The sequence below is a fragment of the Gavialis gangeticus genome, unplaced genomic scaffold (genome assembly GCF_001723915.1).
Source record: "Gavialis gangeticus isolate Ggan-Ray unplaced genomic scaffold, GavGan_comp1, whole genome shotgun sequence".
NCBI lineage: Eukaryota > Metazoa > Chordata > Crocodylia > Gavialidae > Gavialis > Gavialis gangeticus.
In genome coordinates, this window is record NW_017729017.1 from 6,028,642 (window position 1) to 6,045,274 (window position 16,633).

Consider the following 16,633-nt stretch of genomic DNA (forward strand, 5'->3'; position numbering starts at 1 on the left):
TCGCGCCTCCTGCCGGCGCGCGGGGTAGCAGGTCGGCGGCGCGGGGACACGGGGCGGTGGCGGCTGGCGCTGCGCCTAGCTCCGCACCGCGGGAACCAAGTAGCATTGAGCTGATTGGTTTTACTTTGAAGATGAACTTAAATTTCTGGGTGGCCAAAAACCCGAAGGTAGAGCTAGGAGGAAGCTCAGAGTTAGTTATTTCTTGCTGGGGGCCAGGCTGTACACAGGCTGTCCAGGCAGCAGAGCAGCCAGACTGGTGTGATAGACAAAGCCTCTCCGGCCCTGCTGCTTAACTTTTCTTTTTTCGGCAGTTTTTTGCATGTCACAAGCAGTAGCCTGGCTGCTCGCCCATCGACTGTGATGCTCCTCCACAGTTTCCCTCTAAAAAAAATCTGACACACTAAGGCTTGGATTCTGCAAATGTGCCTGTATGTGCTTGACTTGAAGCACAAGAATAGTCCCACTGAAGTCATTAGGAGTACCTGCATGCACAAAGTTAAGTACTTGCATAAGTGTTTACAAGCTCAGAGCTATAATCTTCCAGACGTGAGCAGCATGTCAGTGATGCAGGCTTGTCCCCATATGTCAGGGTGTTTCTTTTCTCTGAAGTATGCAGAGATGCTCAATCTCATAAAATTATATGATTCAGGAATGTATCAAGGCTTACCAAGGAGCCTTGGTGACATTTTGTCAATACTGCTACTGGGCCTTCTATTTGAATGGATCTAAACTTAATTTTTTTTTTAGTCATTTAAAAACAAAAAAATCCCATAAATACTACTCTTGAAAAAGACAGCTCTGGCTTTTTTTAGCCCTTTTGGAGCTAGAGGTGTGACAACTTGTGTTTTTGCTCTGACTTCTAATCTTTTGTTGTGATAAATAAACAGCAGTTGGAAGGTCAGAAGCTTCTGGCTTTTAGCTGTCATGCAAATAAAAAGCTTTCTTCCACTCTCTGCTTAGGTGTCTGGCCAACCCTGCAAAGAAATTTGAGTTTCTGTAAATACTGCTACAATTGAGTTACCTGACTATTTTTAAATGGGTAAACCCATATTTAAAACATGATGTAACCCTTCCATATGGGTGAACCTGGATTGAATGAGAAACATTTTAATGCTCTAGTCAAATGATTAACTTCTGTATAAAATCAGTGAGTGAAGGGAACTTAATGTACCACGTTCCATTGGCAATGTAGTGAGGAAACAAACAGCATTACATGTTCTGTAGTAATGGTTCTGAAAGCCAGATGCTGTCCTGGGTTGTGCTAGTATGTCTAGATTGTCACAGAGGTTGCAAAGCTGTATGACAGCAGAAATGAAATTTGATTTGAAATGTGATTTAGACTAGAATTCACCTTTGCTAGGCTCCACAGGGAAAATAGGAATAAACAGTTGCACAGTGTATATTCAGGTACAGCTCTGAGTATACACAGCAGGACTGCTAAATACACAGCATTTTAGCGTAAAATTGAATGTTCAGTGACCTTGATTTTTTTTTTTGTTTATATCATTTTAATTTAATCATCTTTTTAATAAACACATCGCAATGCAGTCAAAATACTATCAGTAAGGAAATATTTTATCTCTGAGTTCTGTGGTGTCTGAAGTTGCTTGGAAGCACTGAATTGCTCACAATGTTTGTTAGCAGGTGATGGGAAACATAACGTTCATTTTTTTTTTTTTTTACGTATAACATTTTACTTGTGTTTCATTTTAATAAACAAAAAGACTGAATATATTCATTGTTGTGAGGGGCCTCTAAGAGGGAAGAACAATCCAGAATTAAGACAGAATTTAGAAATTAGAGAGGACTGGGGTGTATTTCTTACTTTTAGCTGCTTTTGAATACTATATGCATTGTTCTTTTAAAATATACTTGTGTTCAGAACCTTGATTTTTTTTTTTTTCTTTTTCCTCTGGGGTGGGGTGCAGTGAACATTAAGCTGCATTTTATTTATAACTTTTTGCCACCAAAAATGTTTGACATTTTACACCTAACTACTCTTTTTCTTTCCTCAGGATGAGTTTTTAGATGTGATCTACTGGTTCCGACAGATCATTGCCGTTATTTTGGGAATCATCTGGGGCATAGTTCCGCTGAAGGGGTTTGTGGGAATAGCAATGTAAGGTTTATTTTCTTTTATCTGTCATGTACTTTTTCATACTAAGGGTTCGATATTTCTAGTTTGCTTTAATACAGCAAAGCAGTAGAGTGCTATATAGGCACTCAAAATCTTACACATTTTTTTATGTAGCATCATGTTTCCTGTTATAGTTTGCCATGATGTGTCTCTGACCACATCAGCCAATTGGCATCTAACAGTCTTTGCATACCCCAGACATTCTGAACAGCTCTTATTTTGGCGTTTAAAAAGAAAAGTGTCTCAGTTTGACATGGTAAATGGCTATATTTGTTTTTTGGAACAGTAATTGTCAATATTTTTCCATGCTGCACAGTAGGGAACTTTATGGGAAAGGCTGGGTGGTCATGGCCTCCAGAATAAAGAACTCTTGTCAAATGGATTTGTTACAGTTCCTTCTCCCCTGCCCTCCCCAATCCACCCCTGATGTATTCAAGAGGGAGAAATACAAAAAGATTGTAATCTGGAACAAATAAACAAAAGGTTATGCTGATGCATCTGTTTCCTCCATCTCACTAAAGATACATTTTGGTTAAACACTCTACTTACAGTAATAACATAAGGAGAGAGGTCCTGTAAAGTAGATATCTTCATGAAGTTCTCTGGGTACATGTTTATATAGAACCTCCTAAATGTTCATATATGTGGGATACTTGTCCATTTTATTAGCACTGTAAATGAATGTATTCAAATTATAAAACGTAATAGGATTTATAAATTTAGCAGCCTCTTATGAGTTAGAGGACTAAGCCTGCCACCCAGAAGTGAAGGTGGAAATGAAACGTGGGGGTAATGCTCCAGGAAAAAGCGCAGTACCAGCCCTTTGCCATTGTTATACTTCAGGCCTTGAAGGACACTAATGTGGTATTTGTTGGGGAGTTTGCCTGTGACCTGCTTTAGGACTCTGTATCTGCTTGTGATAGATACCTTCCAGTTTAAAACCTCTACACTCTTCTAAGTGGTGAAAGTAAAAAGGGTTGTTTTTTTTTTTTTGTTGCCTCTCCTTTCTCAGAACATCCCAGCTGTTACAAGAAGGTCTCCATTTTTTTCCTTTAAGAAGAAAAGAAAAGTAGCCTAGTTTTTATTTAAAAAAAAACCCAGAAAACAAAAAACAAACAAACCAGGTTTGCGTTTCCTAATTGACTACTTCTCATAATTTTCCCCAGCAACACTCATATGAAACTCAGGATTTTCAACAAATTCAGATCATGGTTCAAAACAGTAGCAGTGAAACTGCCCAAGCTGCAGCAAAGACACAACCTGCTGTCTGTAGCCTGGAAAAAAAACTGCATCCACTTGCATCTTGGGGATGGATTTCACAGCCATAAAGGCTAGGAACACTACATTTATTCGATAGATATAAATGGCCTAGGGCAAGGAGATGCCCCTGGTTAACCACTGGTGAGTGTTTCAGTCTCATAGCAAAGCTTGTAAACCTAAGCAATGCTTTATATTATAAAAAAGTATGTGTGTTATATTTCAAAGGCAAGGCCCAGGTTGGCTTAATTCTGGGTCTCTTGGGATCAAATTTAACTCCACTTTGGAGTTGAGAGAGGAGAAAGATGCAGTTATTTTTGCATTGCCCATACAGAGGTTGGTGTGATCCTTGGCACAGACTAAGGTAATATTCTTGGTTGCTCCAAGATGTACTCTTGCTGTAGTGATGCTAGGGGGGTTTATAGGGATACAGAGGTGCTAGGACACAAGTCTGCCATGACTGTGCCAGCTCCTTCCTCTGACCTATTCATGCCCGTTCTCTTTGTTTGCACCTGGATTTAGGTTCCACCTGGCGAAGGGAGGACCTTATCTCTACCAATCAACCTTTACACTAGTTTAGCAGCTTAAAATGAGGCCACAGGCCACTAGAAGATGATACCCTTAGGCAAGATAAAATCTACTAATGGATAGCAGAGTTTAATAAATGTAGTTGAGGAGCCTAGTACCTTAGACTTGAGAAACAATCATGATAAAGAATCAGAGTCCTTCAGTTTTAACTGCTTTGTGGTCTTCCTATGAACAGATTAGACAAGCACTTGTCTAGGATGGTTTAAACAGGGATGATTCTGCCCTGAGCAGGGAGTTGGATTGGATGACCTCTTGAGATCCCTTCCAGCCCTACCTTTCTATGATTTAACTGGTATGGTATAACTGTATCAAGTCAAATTGGAAATACACTATCTGCTATTAGGCAGTGCAGTCCTAACTGTGAGGAAGGGGGAGTAGTTTCTAGATTTAACATTACTTGCACTGTGAAGAATTGCTTTTCTGTGCTTTCTCTTCAGGAGGCAAAATATCTCTCAGCAGGAGCTTCTAAGCTGGGGCATAAGGGCAGTGTCCTACTCTTCAGCAATAATGTTAATTAGAGCAGAGATGACTCTTATCTTGTCATTGGAAATGATGGCTTCTAATGTTTTTTCCCCACAGATTCTGCCTGATCAATGCTGGAGTCCTTTACCTCTATTTTAGTAGTTTCCAGCAAATAGATGAGGAGGAGTACGGAGGGACGTGGGAGCTAACAAAAGAAGGATTTATGACATCTTTTGCACTGTTTTTGGTAATTCCTTTTGCTCCATTTTCTGATACTTTGTTGGATTTGCTTATGTTTAAACAAGAACTAGGAGGGCTGGTTCATGAGTGTGGGGGGGGGAAAGATGGTTATCTACCAGCTAATAAGTAGGATTGAGCATGAAGATAGGCTGTCCCTACTTGTAGACTAATGAGATGTAGTAGACTAGGAATATTTCATGGAACTCGGGTCAAGGAGAGCTAAAGGTGAGAAACTGCAGCTGTAGTGTCATTGAACTTGACTCTCCTCTCTCCTGTCGACTCTCCCCGTAGATCTATGAGAAGAGCAATTTTATTTTTAAAATCTGCTTCCCATCTCCACCAATATTTATCTAGAGCACTGTTGCTTATTGCATCAAGTTTTGCTCTTGTCTTTAAGACCTGTCCTATCACTGTACACTGCAGTTTAAAAATGCTTTCTTTCTCTTCCCTCCCCTCCTGTTCTCTCACCTCTCTCAATGCATTTGTGATCTCAGTACTGGCTGTCTTGAAGTGAGCACATGTGTTTTGGTGTCATTTTAGCTGGGGCTGTGTTGGTGGAGGTCAGGATGCCTGGTAAGCTAGCCAGAAGTTCCACACCAGTTTCTAATGTGTTCGTTTCCTCTGGTGACATTAAAGGTAGAGATTAGTCTTCAGTCAAGTAGAGAGTGCTCTTGGTGCATGCTTTATTTGATTTGATGGTAAAAATTATTTCCCCGTGAAGTTCCATCTTGCCTCTGAAGTGATGTGTCTTGCACTGCTAGCACAGTTTGGGGAATGCTAATTGCTGAAACCTTTCCAGAGGGGCCTGAGTAACCTTCCTTTCTTCTCTTCTGTCCTCTCTTCAGGTTGTTTGGATAATCTTCTACACTGCCATCCACTATGATTGACACAGTCTGCAGCCTTTGCCTGCCAAACCAGTCTTCAATAAGTCCAAGAACATTTTAATAAATCACAACCTCTAATGGACTGGGATGGGGGCGGAAAGTAAAATCAGCCACCTTTCATTCCAGTGGTCCAGGGAGCCTGAGAAGAGCCTCAGCTGTTCTCACAGAGAAGCCAGTACATCTCAGTTTTGTACAAGTGTTGCTTATTGGAACTTTTAAAAAGCCATTGAAATTTTGGAAAGTGGTTTGAAACTGTTCATCTTCTGAACTTTCTTCTTAACTTAATCCAGTATCCTTAACAAAGTCCTGTATGTTAATGGGAGAATCTGTTAATTTAATTTGTGTAAATCATCTTGCCCTCTGGATGAAATCTGTTATTAAATTGTGACTTGTCTTCCATCATATTCCTTCAGAACTGCAATTTTAATAGTCATTTCAAGGTACTTATTAGCAGGAAAACACTATAGCATTCAGTACAGGGAGTCCAGTAGTTACTCTTGGCATGTTTTAAGAAAATTAAAAATTTGATTTTGAGTAAATTGACTTATTTTTTACCATTTTTACCTTTTTGTTTGTTTGGGGATTTTTTGATCACCAGGATTTTCAAAAGCTTTTTGTTAAAGACCTAGATTTTAAAAAAATTGCTGGGGAAAATTACAGTGTATGTGAATGTTTAACTTGTGAACAGTATTCATCGTGCTTAGAAACTATGATGCATTTCTTCTGTCCAAGATAGCTACTAACTCAGTTCCTGGAGTCTACCTCAGTTCAGTAGCCTAGATGGAAAAATAATTCCAGAGGCTTACTTTTAAATGTCAGAATTTAACTGCTTAAAATCTTAACTTTTTATAAAGAATGAAGAATTCAACAGGATTCAAATTCTCTGCATTGATAAATGCAGGAGACTAAAAATAAACACAATTGAGGCAGCTAATGTAGATGCAGAACTATTAAGTTAAGTTATGAGCATTTTTGTATGAATAGATGCCTCCAGACTTTGGTATTGGTCTTCTGATGGTGAAGACAACCTCTAAGCTAGATGGCAGCCAAGAGATTGCTGTTAGTTTATAACTGCTTCGGCAGCTTACTACAAATGTGCGTGGGGGGGGTGGTATCTGCTTCTCTAAAATAGTTAAGTACATATCTTTCAAAAAGCTGTATTTACAGAAGTAAAACTCACATTGCTGTCTACAGTTACTGTCAGGAAGTGCCACCCTGTGGTCTAGCTGCCTGCAGAATGTGTTGTTTTAATCTATAGTTCAAGTAAACTGGAGGAAGGTTCTATATCTGGGGTAGGCAATCCCTGGCACATGTGCCAGAGCATGGCGCGCACAGGCATTTTGCTTGGCATATGCACCTTGGAGTGGATGGTAGGGAAGGGGCTGGGGCTAAGCTGCCACAACAAGCATCAGGCCTATTGTAGCCCCCGCCATCTGCCTCTGGCAAAGCAACATCTTACAAGTTGAGTTTGCAGGTGTTTTTGGCACGCTCTTCAAAAATGTTGCTGACCCCTGTTCTATACCAAGGTTGCCTTATGGTGAGAACTTGATTGAGTTTTAATATGCTCTTCTTGAAATCCTGTACTGGTTTCATGTTCCAGTTCCTGAAAGATCAAGAGCCTGTTTTTCATACATGTGTATGTAAACTGTGCACCTAAATAACTACTTTAGGTGCTGGTTTAGGTCTCCTCAGTAAAGGCTCTCATTCATTGTGCACTTTCTGCCAATTATAATATGGGGAAGGGGTGTGTATTCTGGAAAGTGGAAGGCATAGACCCAAGTACCCTAATAAAAGAGTAGCAAGAATTTGCTACTATTGTACATCTGAGTTGCCAGTTAAGTGGATGAACTCCAATGCAAACTCCTAAATTTGTTGCTCTACTTCAATCAGTTTTTACATCTGATTTTCATCCTCCACTAGTTAAGAGAATTAATTTTTCTTGGAAAATGCCCTGTCCACTAGTTTTAAATTATTCTTTACTATTGACCCAATTTACATTTGCTTAGTTATCCTGACGCACCAATAACATGAACTATTGTATGCTTAAAAGCTCTCTAATAAATGTCACCCAAATAAGCAGTTGTATGGCTCCTATATTTTCTGTTGTCTTATTATTTTAAAGTGCTGGGTATTTTAATGCCCTTACTTGTGACCAGTAATCCTGAATCTTGCTGGTTTGAAACCTGCTGTCCTAAAGAGCTAGGTACATTTTTGGAAGCAGTAGCTGGCATTGTACACCTCATCATGGAAACCTGAACAAGAAAGCAGACTCTTTCCCTGTCTGTAGGGCTTTGACCATGTACTGACATCACTTCACAGTTGGACTCGGATGGACTGTAAGAACTTATGTGGACTGGGTTCTTAAAGAGCACTTAAGCTGATGCAAACTGTGATTGCCATACACTATTATGAATGTTGTGTCCTGAAAACTACTGCCCCTTACTTTCCTAGGTGGAGATCAGGAGCTGCAAAGAACTCTACCCACCTTCTTACTTCATGATTGGAATGGGTGAAACCATAGTATCTTAGCATTTCAGTTTTTAATACATAATACAAATAAGTAAAGGTATTATATAGCCATCAATATCCAGTTGCTGCTACTCTATACACACTATATATGAGTAGAAGGGACTTGTAGATCTTCACAACAGCTTATCCCCATTTTAGAGATGGGGAATTGACAGAGTGACTTGCCCAAGGTCATTCAGGAAGTATATGTTAGAACAGGAAATTGAATCTGGGTATCCCATGTCCCAGGCTGGTACCCTAAAGATGGGTCCATCCTCCTTCCTAGACAAGAGGGTAAGTGACCACTGTTTCTTTTTTTTTCCTAGGAAAAAGTACTGTTTCCAGCTTTTGTGGCCTTTTTTACTTTAAGTGGTTTTGGTGGTTGAAACTAGGTTATATTTCACTTTGGAATTGCCAGCAGCAGTGGTGTGGCAGGACTTTGTAGAGACAGCAGAACAAGCTAGCTCCTGCCTTCAGAGGGTATCAGAAAATGAGTGAAAAGGAAATTTCAGCGTCAGTAACTGGAACTTTGCCGTTCAACTTGTACATGGTGTCTGTCCCATAAAGCTCAACTCAAAAGCCAAAAGGTGATTAAGGATATACTGGATGACCCAGAATTGGTATTTGGTAGGGAGTAAGGTCTGCATATGTTTGGCCATGCAACACCTTAAGATGGGTGGGCAAAATGCGGGCCAGGTGTAACCCACCAAGCCATTCTATCCGGCCCATGGGGCCCCTAAAAAATTTAGGGGCCCCATGGGCGCAGATAAATTAATATTTTTAATATTAAGATAGAATTTAGGCTACTGTCATGCAGTCCTCGATGGCTTGCCAAAACTCAGTAAGCAGCTCTCTGCCCAATATAATTGCCCACCCCTGCCTTAAGAACATAAGTGCCCTACTGTGTTGGACCAAAGTCATTAGTGTAGCCTAATCCGATAGCGGCAAGCTGTGGGTGTTTTAGAGCAGAGGTTCCCAAACTTTTTCTTATTGGGTACACCTAAATTTACTAGCTTCCCACATACCCCTACCAGCATATTGTTTGTTTTAAGCCTGCCTGACCATTTCATTGGATGCACCTTCATTCTCGTTTGGAAACATAGTAAATTGTTTTTTTCCACACCATTTGTGATTTTTATAGATCTCATTTCCCATCATGCTCCTATGCCCCCACTCCCAACCTAGTTGTCTCCATTCCTCAGATGAGGAGTCCCAGCATTTTCAGTCTTTCATAGATTCATAGACATTTAGGGCTGGAAGAGACCTTGGAAGATCAAGTTCAGCCCCCTACCCCAGGGGTAGAAAGTCAGCTGGGGTCACAGGATCGCAGCAAGATAAATGTCTAATTGACTCTTAAACAAGTCCAGGATGACACGGATCCGATCATTAGGACTCTCTGGGTCCTACCCTGCAGCCAGCTTTGTACTCGCCTAACTGTCGAGCAGTTAAGCCTGCAATCCTCCAATTTTCCTGTGAGAACATCATGGGATACCAGATCAAAGACCTTTTGGAAGTCTAGGTATACAATGCCAACCTCCTCTCTCTTATCCAGGTGGTGAGTTACCTGGCCATAGAAAGAACTGAGATTGGTAAAACAAGACCTGCTCATGATGAAGCCATGCTGGCTGTTGTTCAGAATCCTACCTTCTGCAAGTGTATTGCACATAGACTCCTTGATGAATTTTTCCAGGATTTTCCGTGACATAGAAGTTAGGCTAATTGGCCTATAGTTGCCCAGGTCCTCTCTCCTCCCCTTCTTGAAGATGAGCACAACTTTGGTCCTTTTCCAGTCTTCAAGGACCTCCCCCGAGCACTATGAGTTTTGGAAGAGTTTTGCCAGAAGTCCTGCGATGACTTTAGCCAGCTCCTTCAGCGCTCTCGGATGAAGTTCATCCAGTCCTGCTGACTTATAAATGTCTAACTTTTCTAACTGATCACACACCAGCTCCACATCAACAGTAGGAAGGTGGTCATTCCCACCATGCCCATTCTGAACCTTATCTAGTATGATTTTCCCCTTAGTCTGTTAAAATACTGAAGCAAAGTGGTCATCCAGGAGTTCAGTTTTCTCCTGAGTGTTCGTAACCAACTATCCTGAGTTGTTAAGTTAAGCAATGGCTCCATGCTTCCATTTGTTTTCTTCCTGTCCCCTACATACCTAAAGAAGGACTTCTTATTGTCCTTGATTTCTGTTGCTAGTTTAAATGCCATCGCTGCCTTAGCCTTTCTAATCTGCTCCTTACAAGTGCGGGCCGTTGTTGTATAGTCCTCCTTGGGGACTGTCTCAAGCTTCTATTGTTTGTATGCCTCTTTCTTCTTTTTCAAGAGGACCATGATATCCCTATTAAGCCAAGAGGGTTTACCAGTCCTTCTGCTACCTTTCCTCTGCTTGGGAATGAACTTTTTTTGTGCTTTGAGGATCGTGTCCTTGAGGAAGGACCGCTCTTCTTGCACTCATTTCACCTTCGGTCCCTGGTCCCTCATCGCTTCCCCTACTATTGTCCTGAGCCTGTTGATATTTACTTTTTTTAAAGTCTAAAACTTCAACCCTACTAGCTGATTTGCCTGCCTTGTGATGGACAGTGAACGTGATGGTTTTGTGGTCGCTGTCACCCAGGCTACCCTCAATATTCAAGTCACTCACCAGATCGTCTCCTTTGGCCAAGACCTCTGGTTGGCTCATGCACTTTCTGAGTCAGGTAGAGCACTTCGATACAGGTCAGAAAGCAACGCAACCGATCTGACTTAGCAGAGTGTTCCTCCCAAGAGATGTCTGGGTAATTGAAGTCACCCATGATGCCCATGTCTTGTGTGCGCATGGCCTCTGCCAGTTCTCAAGAAATGGGTCCCTCGGTGCCCTGCAGGAAGGAGCGTCCCCCTTTGTCTCCTCTTGGGGGTGGCAGTTCGCTGACTACCCACCTCCTCTGGTGTCTCCATTGGAGCCTCCTCATGCATGGTGAACATTGCAGCAAGGGGTGCAGCCTCCACTGGGCTGCTTGTGTCGCTGGTGCTCCTTGCCACTCATGTGCAGCCCCCACACTCACATAGCATGGGAGGGAAGCTCCATGTGCTGGAGCCTGCTGCCTTCCTTGTCAGGGCTGCACTGCATGGCGGGGGAAGCCCTAGATGCCTTCCCATGGGGGTGGGGGAGGCAGCCAACTCCAGCGTGCAGGTCTTCTCTCCGGTGCTGCGCAGGTGGCCCAGTGGAGGCTGCGGACTCCATGCTGCTACCAGCCTCAGCCCCAGCCCCAAGCCCCGTGCTCCAGCCCAGCTGCAGCCCCACCCCTGCCGCTTCCCTCCCTGCTGCCCAGAGCCAGCAGGAGAACAGGGAAGCGGAGCAGGTCCCTGGAGGCTTAGCAGCTGCAGCAGCAGTCCTGTGGGGAAGCTGTGCTCTGGCTGGGCGGGCCCTTCTGTCCATGAGGGTGGGAGTGAGGCAATAGGGTATGTTTGGTGAGGGTGGGTGTCCATGTGGGTGCCTCGCTCCCACCGTTGCTGGCAGAAGAGCTGGGTGGGGCACAATTTGTTGGTGGACTCCATGGGCCAGATAAAAGTGCTTGGCAGGCCAGCTCTGGCCCACAGGCTGTACTTTGCCTGCTCCTGCCTTAGGAAGATGTTAACTTAGGTAAGTGTGTTAGCAAAGGAAGAAAATGGAAGGGATTGTTTAATATGATGGAGGAAGTTTGGGATCAGCCTGCCTCTGAGAGTCAAAATGAAGGAGGGGGAACAAAAAAAGCATGGCTTGTGGCAGCAGAAAGGGCTTTGGAGGAGAAGAGAATTCTGCTCTACCTGTGTTTGGCTGGAAGAAGAGATGTGACTAACTTGGAACTTGGAGCAGAGAGGGAAATGGAGAGGTTGGAACTGAGATAATGGAGACTGAGGATAAGTCATTTTTGTTCAGTGTGGATGCCTGATACTTGAAGTATCACCTCAATCTGTTACTAAACGTCTGCTGAGCCCACAAATTGCAGTGCTCAGCCCCTGTGAAGGTTCTGGTATCTTAAGCATGTGCTCACCTTGGTACATCCACATTTTTTATAATGTTGGCCTTGCCCTTTGTTTGCATCTCACAGAAGGAACATTAGATCCATTTCTGTAATGCTGCAAGATCCTCCAGTGAAAGGTGTACTGGCAAGGGCAATGCAGCTTGTTGTGGTAGCGCAAGCTGGAGCATGGACCTATGTGAGTATGAGATTACTGTTCACTGCTCTAAAGCAGTGGTGCTTAACCTTTTGGCCCCATAAGGCAACTGAGTAGCATGGGGCCAATCTGTGGGCTGGATAGTACCTGCAAGCCTGGATCCAAACCACACCACCTCTACCAGGCTCTGTGTGCTGGGCTCGGGGCCAAGCATGCAGGACAATGGCCCAGAGGGCTCCCCAGGTGATATGCAGACCCCGCCATGCAGGCCAGGTAACAAGGTGCTAGGGGCTGGATTTGGATTTGGGACTGAGCATCCTTGCTCTAAAGCAAACAAGAAAAGTGGAAAAGTCCCTATTTTTCTCTTGTACTGTAATACCAGGTTGAGAGGCAGTATAAATACAAAGGGCAGTTAATATGGAGTCCAGCATTCATGCTCTGTATAGCATTCAGTTAGTGCTTGAGTATTGCAAACAAGAAGACACTGACAAAGCTGAACCAATGCAAAACAGAGTTAAAGCAAGAATAAAGGCCTTTTCAGGTCCTGAAAACCAAGTTGTGGGCAGCATGAATTGATGCTGAGGCTTAGTTCCATGATGTCTCCAGCCCTGATTGACTCTCTGTTCCATCTCCCAGCCCACCCACCCTTGCAAATGGGAGTGAGGCTGAGACTGTGGGCCAATCAAGCAAACGTTCTTCAAACTAAGTCAACTTGGGACATGACCTATATCTTTGTCTCTGCAAAGCAGCAGATGGCTGGATGGAAGGGCAGCAAGCATGATTATTTTTCCCATCCAACTTGGCAGTCATCACAAGAAAAGAATAAATGTTTTCCTGGCCCCACCCCACAGCCCTTCACTAAGCATCAAGGTTGGTATGTGGAAGTTGGCAGAGATACAACTTTTAGCCCTGCTGGAAAGTCAAGTGTAAAATCAATTAACCCTTCCACGGTGGCACTTTCCAGGAAGCATTAAAGGGAACAGCAAAGGCTTATATGCAAATGCATAGTAATGAGCTGTTTGGAAGAGCAACATTGCCAGACACGTTATAATGAACAATAATAATACCAAGTGGACCTCAGCTAGAGATGTTGTTCTCAAGCATGGTGAAGCTCTGTCTAAAGCAGTGGTTCCCAACTTTGTTAGACTGGGGTCACCCCTTGACAAATGCCAGCTCTTAGCCCCACCCCGCCCCCTTTTTTTGACTATGTACAGATAATAGAGTAGTTCTTCTGTTGCAAAGAACTTGGAAAGATTACAAGGCATAACAGTTTTAAAACTATTAATTCCTCTTTGAATTTATCTTGTGAATCATGTTGGTGTACATACTAGCACCATGTTGTACCCTGTGGCAACCATGAAAGGATCTTAAGACACCCGAGGGTGCTACAGAACCCTGGTTGAGAATCACTGGTTTAAAACAATTAAATGATTGTAAAGAGTTCACTTAGTATAAGACTACTGAAGTGAATGTTTCTTCAGCAGGGGTGAATTTGGCCAGTGTCTGTTTATCCTTGTCTACATTTATGGGGCCAATAAAGCAATCTGCCTTGGTTCAGGCTGGGAGGTAGCTGGGAGCAGGGAGCCTTGTCAATGTGTAAATTCTCCATTCTTCCCACTTGGAGTCCAGAGCTGGCACCTCTGCCGGGTAAGTTTCAAAGCTTTCCCCTTCTGTCCTTGCACAGCCTCCAAGCTCACTTTACTGGCCAAGTGTGCAAAGGCTCTAATGCTTAGCTTTGGTGCTTCTGTTTGTCTGTATGCATGTAGTGCAGTAATATTGAAACAATGCACCTAGTCCATTTCAAAATGCTAGGGAATGTCTGAGGCACCCATGGGCCACACCATGGTGATTTGGAGATCAGTGGATAACCCAAAAGGGAGGAAATTGGAGAAATGGAGCCCACACTGTTTGTTACTTGCTTTGAGTACCCCTGCAGTTGTTTAAAGATCAAACCACTCGTTCGTGGCACCCAGGGACATCTACCAGCTTTTTCTCATCCTTCTGGTAGAGTTTAACCTGCTTATATCCTGAATCTCCCAGGCAAAGTATAATCTGGGTGAAGCAGTTAAGAGGCAAGAAGTTATGATGATGTGAAGGCAGCCCTTGGCTAGAGGGGAGGAAGGAAGGTGGGCATGGAGTCTGTGCCTCTGGGAAGACTGGGGGAATTTGTGTGGATTCCTTGAAATAATATAGGAGGGTTTCACAGAGATATCTGAAGGGAATGAAAGACTGCAAATAACCCTGGTGTGCTGTGAGCTTGGTCAGCAGAAGCTGTGAGGTGAGAGACCCTCTAATTAGCAATTTAGTTCTTACTGTCTGGAATGCCTATTGCAACCTCTGGTTGCTGAACAGTATGAACTAAACTCTGAAACTAGTTGAACAGCAGGAGATTTGCATCATAAACAATACTGAGTTTGCTATCTTAGTGTCTCATTGGAGCATCATGCAGCAACATACAAACAAGGCAAGTAGCATTAGCTACCCCATATTAGGTTGGGAAAATTTAGGCATGGATTGCTTACATGATCTCAGTCATACAGTTGAGAATCTGACTCAGTGTGTGTCCAAAAGTGAATGGAGTGGGGCAAATGCAGGAGAGAACAGGGCAAATAATGTTTGGGGGGTTTTTTTGTTTTGTTTTTTTAACGAGCAAAAAATTGACAAGGAAAATTATTTGACTTAAACCAAAGCACAGCTTTAGCTTTTCCCCCTTCCCTGCACTGCCCCAGGAGAAAGAGAGGTCCAAAACAGTCCACCTTTTTTAAAGGTTTTGTTGAACCCAAAACAAAATTATTTTCTGTTTTGGGGTTATTTAACCTTTGTTCTCTTACTTGAGGTAAAATTTTAAACAGAGAGTATCATCTCAAAACTAGACATTGAAAAGTTTCATTTTGATTGAATTCTGGAAAATGTAAAAAAAAATACTTTGTCATTTGAAAATGTTTTCTTCTTCCATGCACACTCTTTTTACCCCACCTTCCCCCTTCCCAGCTCAACCTGTTCACCAAATTCTGTATGAATTTGTCAACAGTTTGGGTTGTCCTAAAATTCCCTTTTTTACTATTTGTTGAAATTTTTGCTCAGTTTTAATCTTGGATTAAACATGTTACTGTATTTAAAATCACCCCCATGTGGCAGGTAGTCATATTATGTAAGTTAACTTATTTTGGAGGCAGGGGACAAGAGTATATAGAATACAGGCCAGTGGCTTAAGACTCATATTAAGAAGTTATCTCACAGGGTCCCAGAGCCCGCGAGAGACAGGCCAGATGCAGGAGACAGCACTACCTGCTTTCCCGTTTCATACTCTGTTTATACCTGCTTCTGCTTCCGGTCAGCTAGCACCTATTCAAAAGCTGCCTTGAGCTCAGTGCTGGCAGGAATACATCTTGCACCACACTTAATGGAAGCTAAACCTGGTTGTGCTAGGGATGTTTGGCTTGTTGTCACACTCCAAAAACAGAGTACTAAAATTGTTCTTTCTACAGAAAATACCACTCTTGCCAACTCCATCTCCTTTTCAGTGGATGTGAACAAGCTGTCCTAGCACTAGTGACTGAAGGAAGACAGCCCCCAACTTTGGAAGGAAAAGAAATGGAACAGTTCATTTGTGCTGGTGGTGCAGCATTCCCTTGATAGATGGCTTTCCAATTTGCAGCTGGTGTGGGAAAGTAAACCCATTGCACAAATGGTTGGTGCTAAAGCCAAGAACCAAAGAAGAAGAGTTGCCTCCTGAATGCAGAAAGCACTTCTAGTTGTGATGTTTCTCTGGTTTATAGCATTATCTTTGTGGCCTAGGAATCTTACTAGGTTAGTAGGGCTACAGTACTGCTAATATGTGGGTGGATCTCTTACATGCATTTTTAAGTGAATTGCTGGCTCTATGGTACTTTATTTGCTTCATGCTCTCCTATTCCATATTTTGTTCTATCTCCTGCAGACTGTATCCAAGTGATTTAATCCTCTGGAAACTAAGTCTAGTAGGGAAGAGACTGAGGCCTTTGATTTCTGGATACCTATTTAAATAAGCAGGCTTATAGTTTCATAGTTTCGTAGTTTCTAGGGTCGGAAGGGACCTGAGTAGATCATCTAGTCTGACCCCCTGCCATGGCAGGAAAGAGTACTGGGGTCAAATGACCCCAGCAAGGTGTACATCTAGCCTCCTCTTAAAGACCCCCAGGGTAGGAGCCAGCACCACTTCTCTTGGAAGTTGTTTCCAGATCCTAGCCGCCCTGACCGTGAAGTAGTGCCTCCTGATATCTAGCCTAAATCTACCCTCTGCCAGCTTGTGACCGTTATTCCTGGTCACTCCTGGTAGTGCTCGGGGGAACAGGGACTTCCCCAGTGCCTGCTGGTCCCCTCTGACTAGTTTGTAACAGGCCACTAGATCCCCCCTCAGCCTTCTCTTGTGGAGGCTGAA

At 43.0% G+C, this 16,633-nt stretch overlaps 1 protein-coding gene across 1 annotated transcript; it reads left to right on the forward strand.

Moving 5' to 3' along the window:
- The first annotated feature begins 131 nt into the window (after positions 1 to 131).
- On the forward strand, positions 132 to 6,111 carry CUNH20orf24 (chromosome unknown C20orf24 homolog). Its single transcript, XM_019513010.1, has 4 exons — positions 132 to 167; positions 2,016 to 2,119; positions 4,562 to 4,691; positions 5,530 to 6,111. The coding sequence occupies exons 1-4, from the start codon at positions 132 to 134 to the stop codon at positions 5,569 to 5,571; spliced, it is 312 nt and encodes a 103-aa protein (XP_019368555.1). The 3' UTR covers positions 5,572 to 6,111.
- Positions 6,112 to 16,633: the final 10,522 nt, after the last annotated feature.

Coding starts and splice junctions, on each gene's coding strand:
- CUNH20orf24 (XM_019513010.1), top strand. CDS start 132: ATGAACTTAAATTTCTGGGTGGCCAAAAACCCGAAG. Junction 2,120..4,561: donor GGGTTTGTGGGAATAGCAAT/GTAAGGTTTATT, acceptor TTTTCCCCACAG/ATTCTGCCTGATCAATGCTG. Junction 4,692..5,529: donor CATCTTTTGCACTGTTTTTG/GTAATTCCTTTT, acceptor TCCTCTCTTCAG/GTTGTTTGGATAATCTTCTA.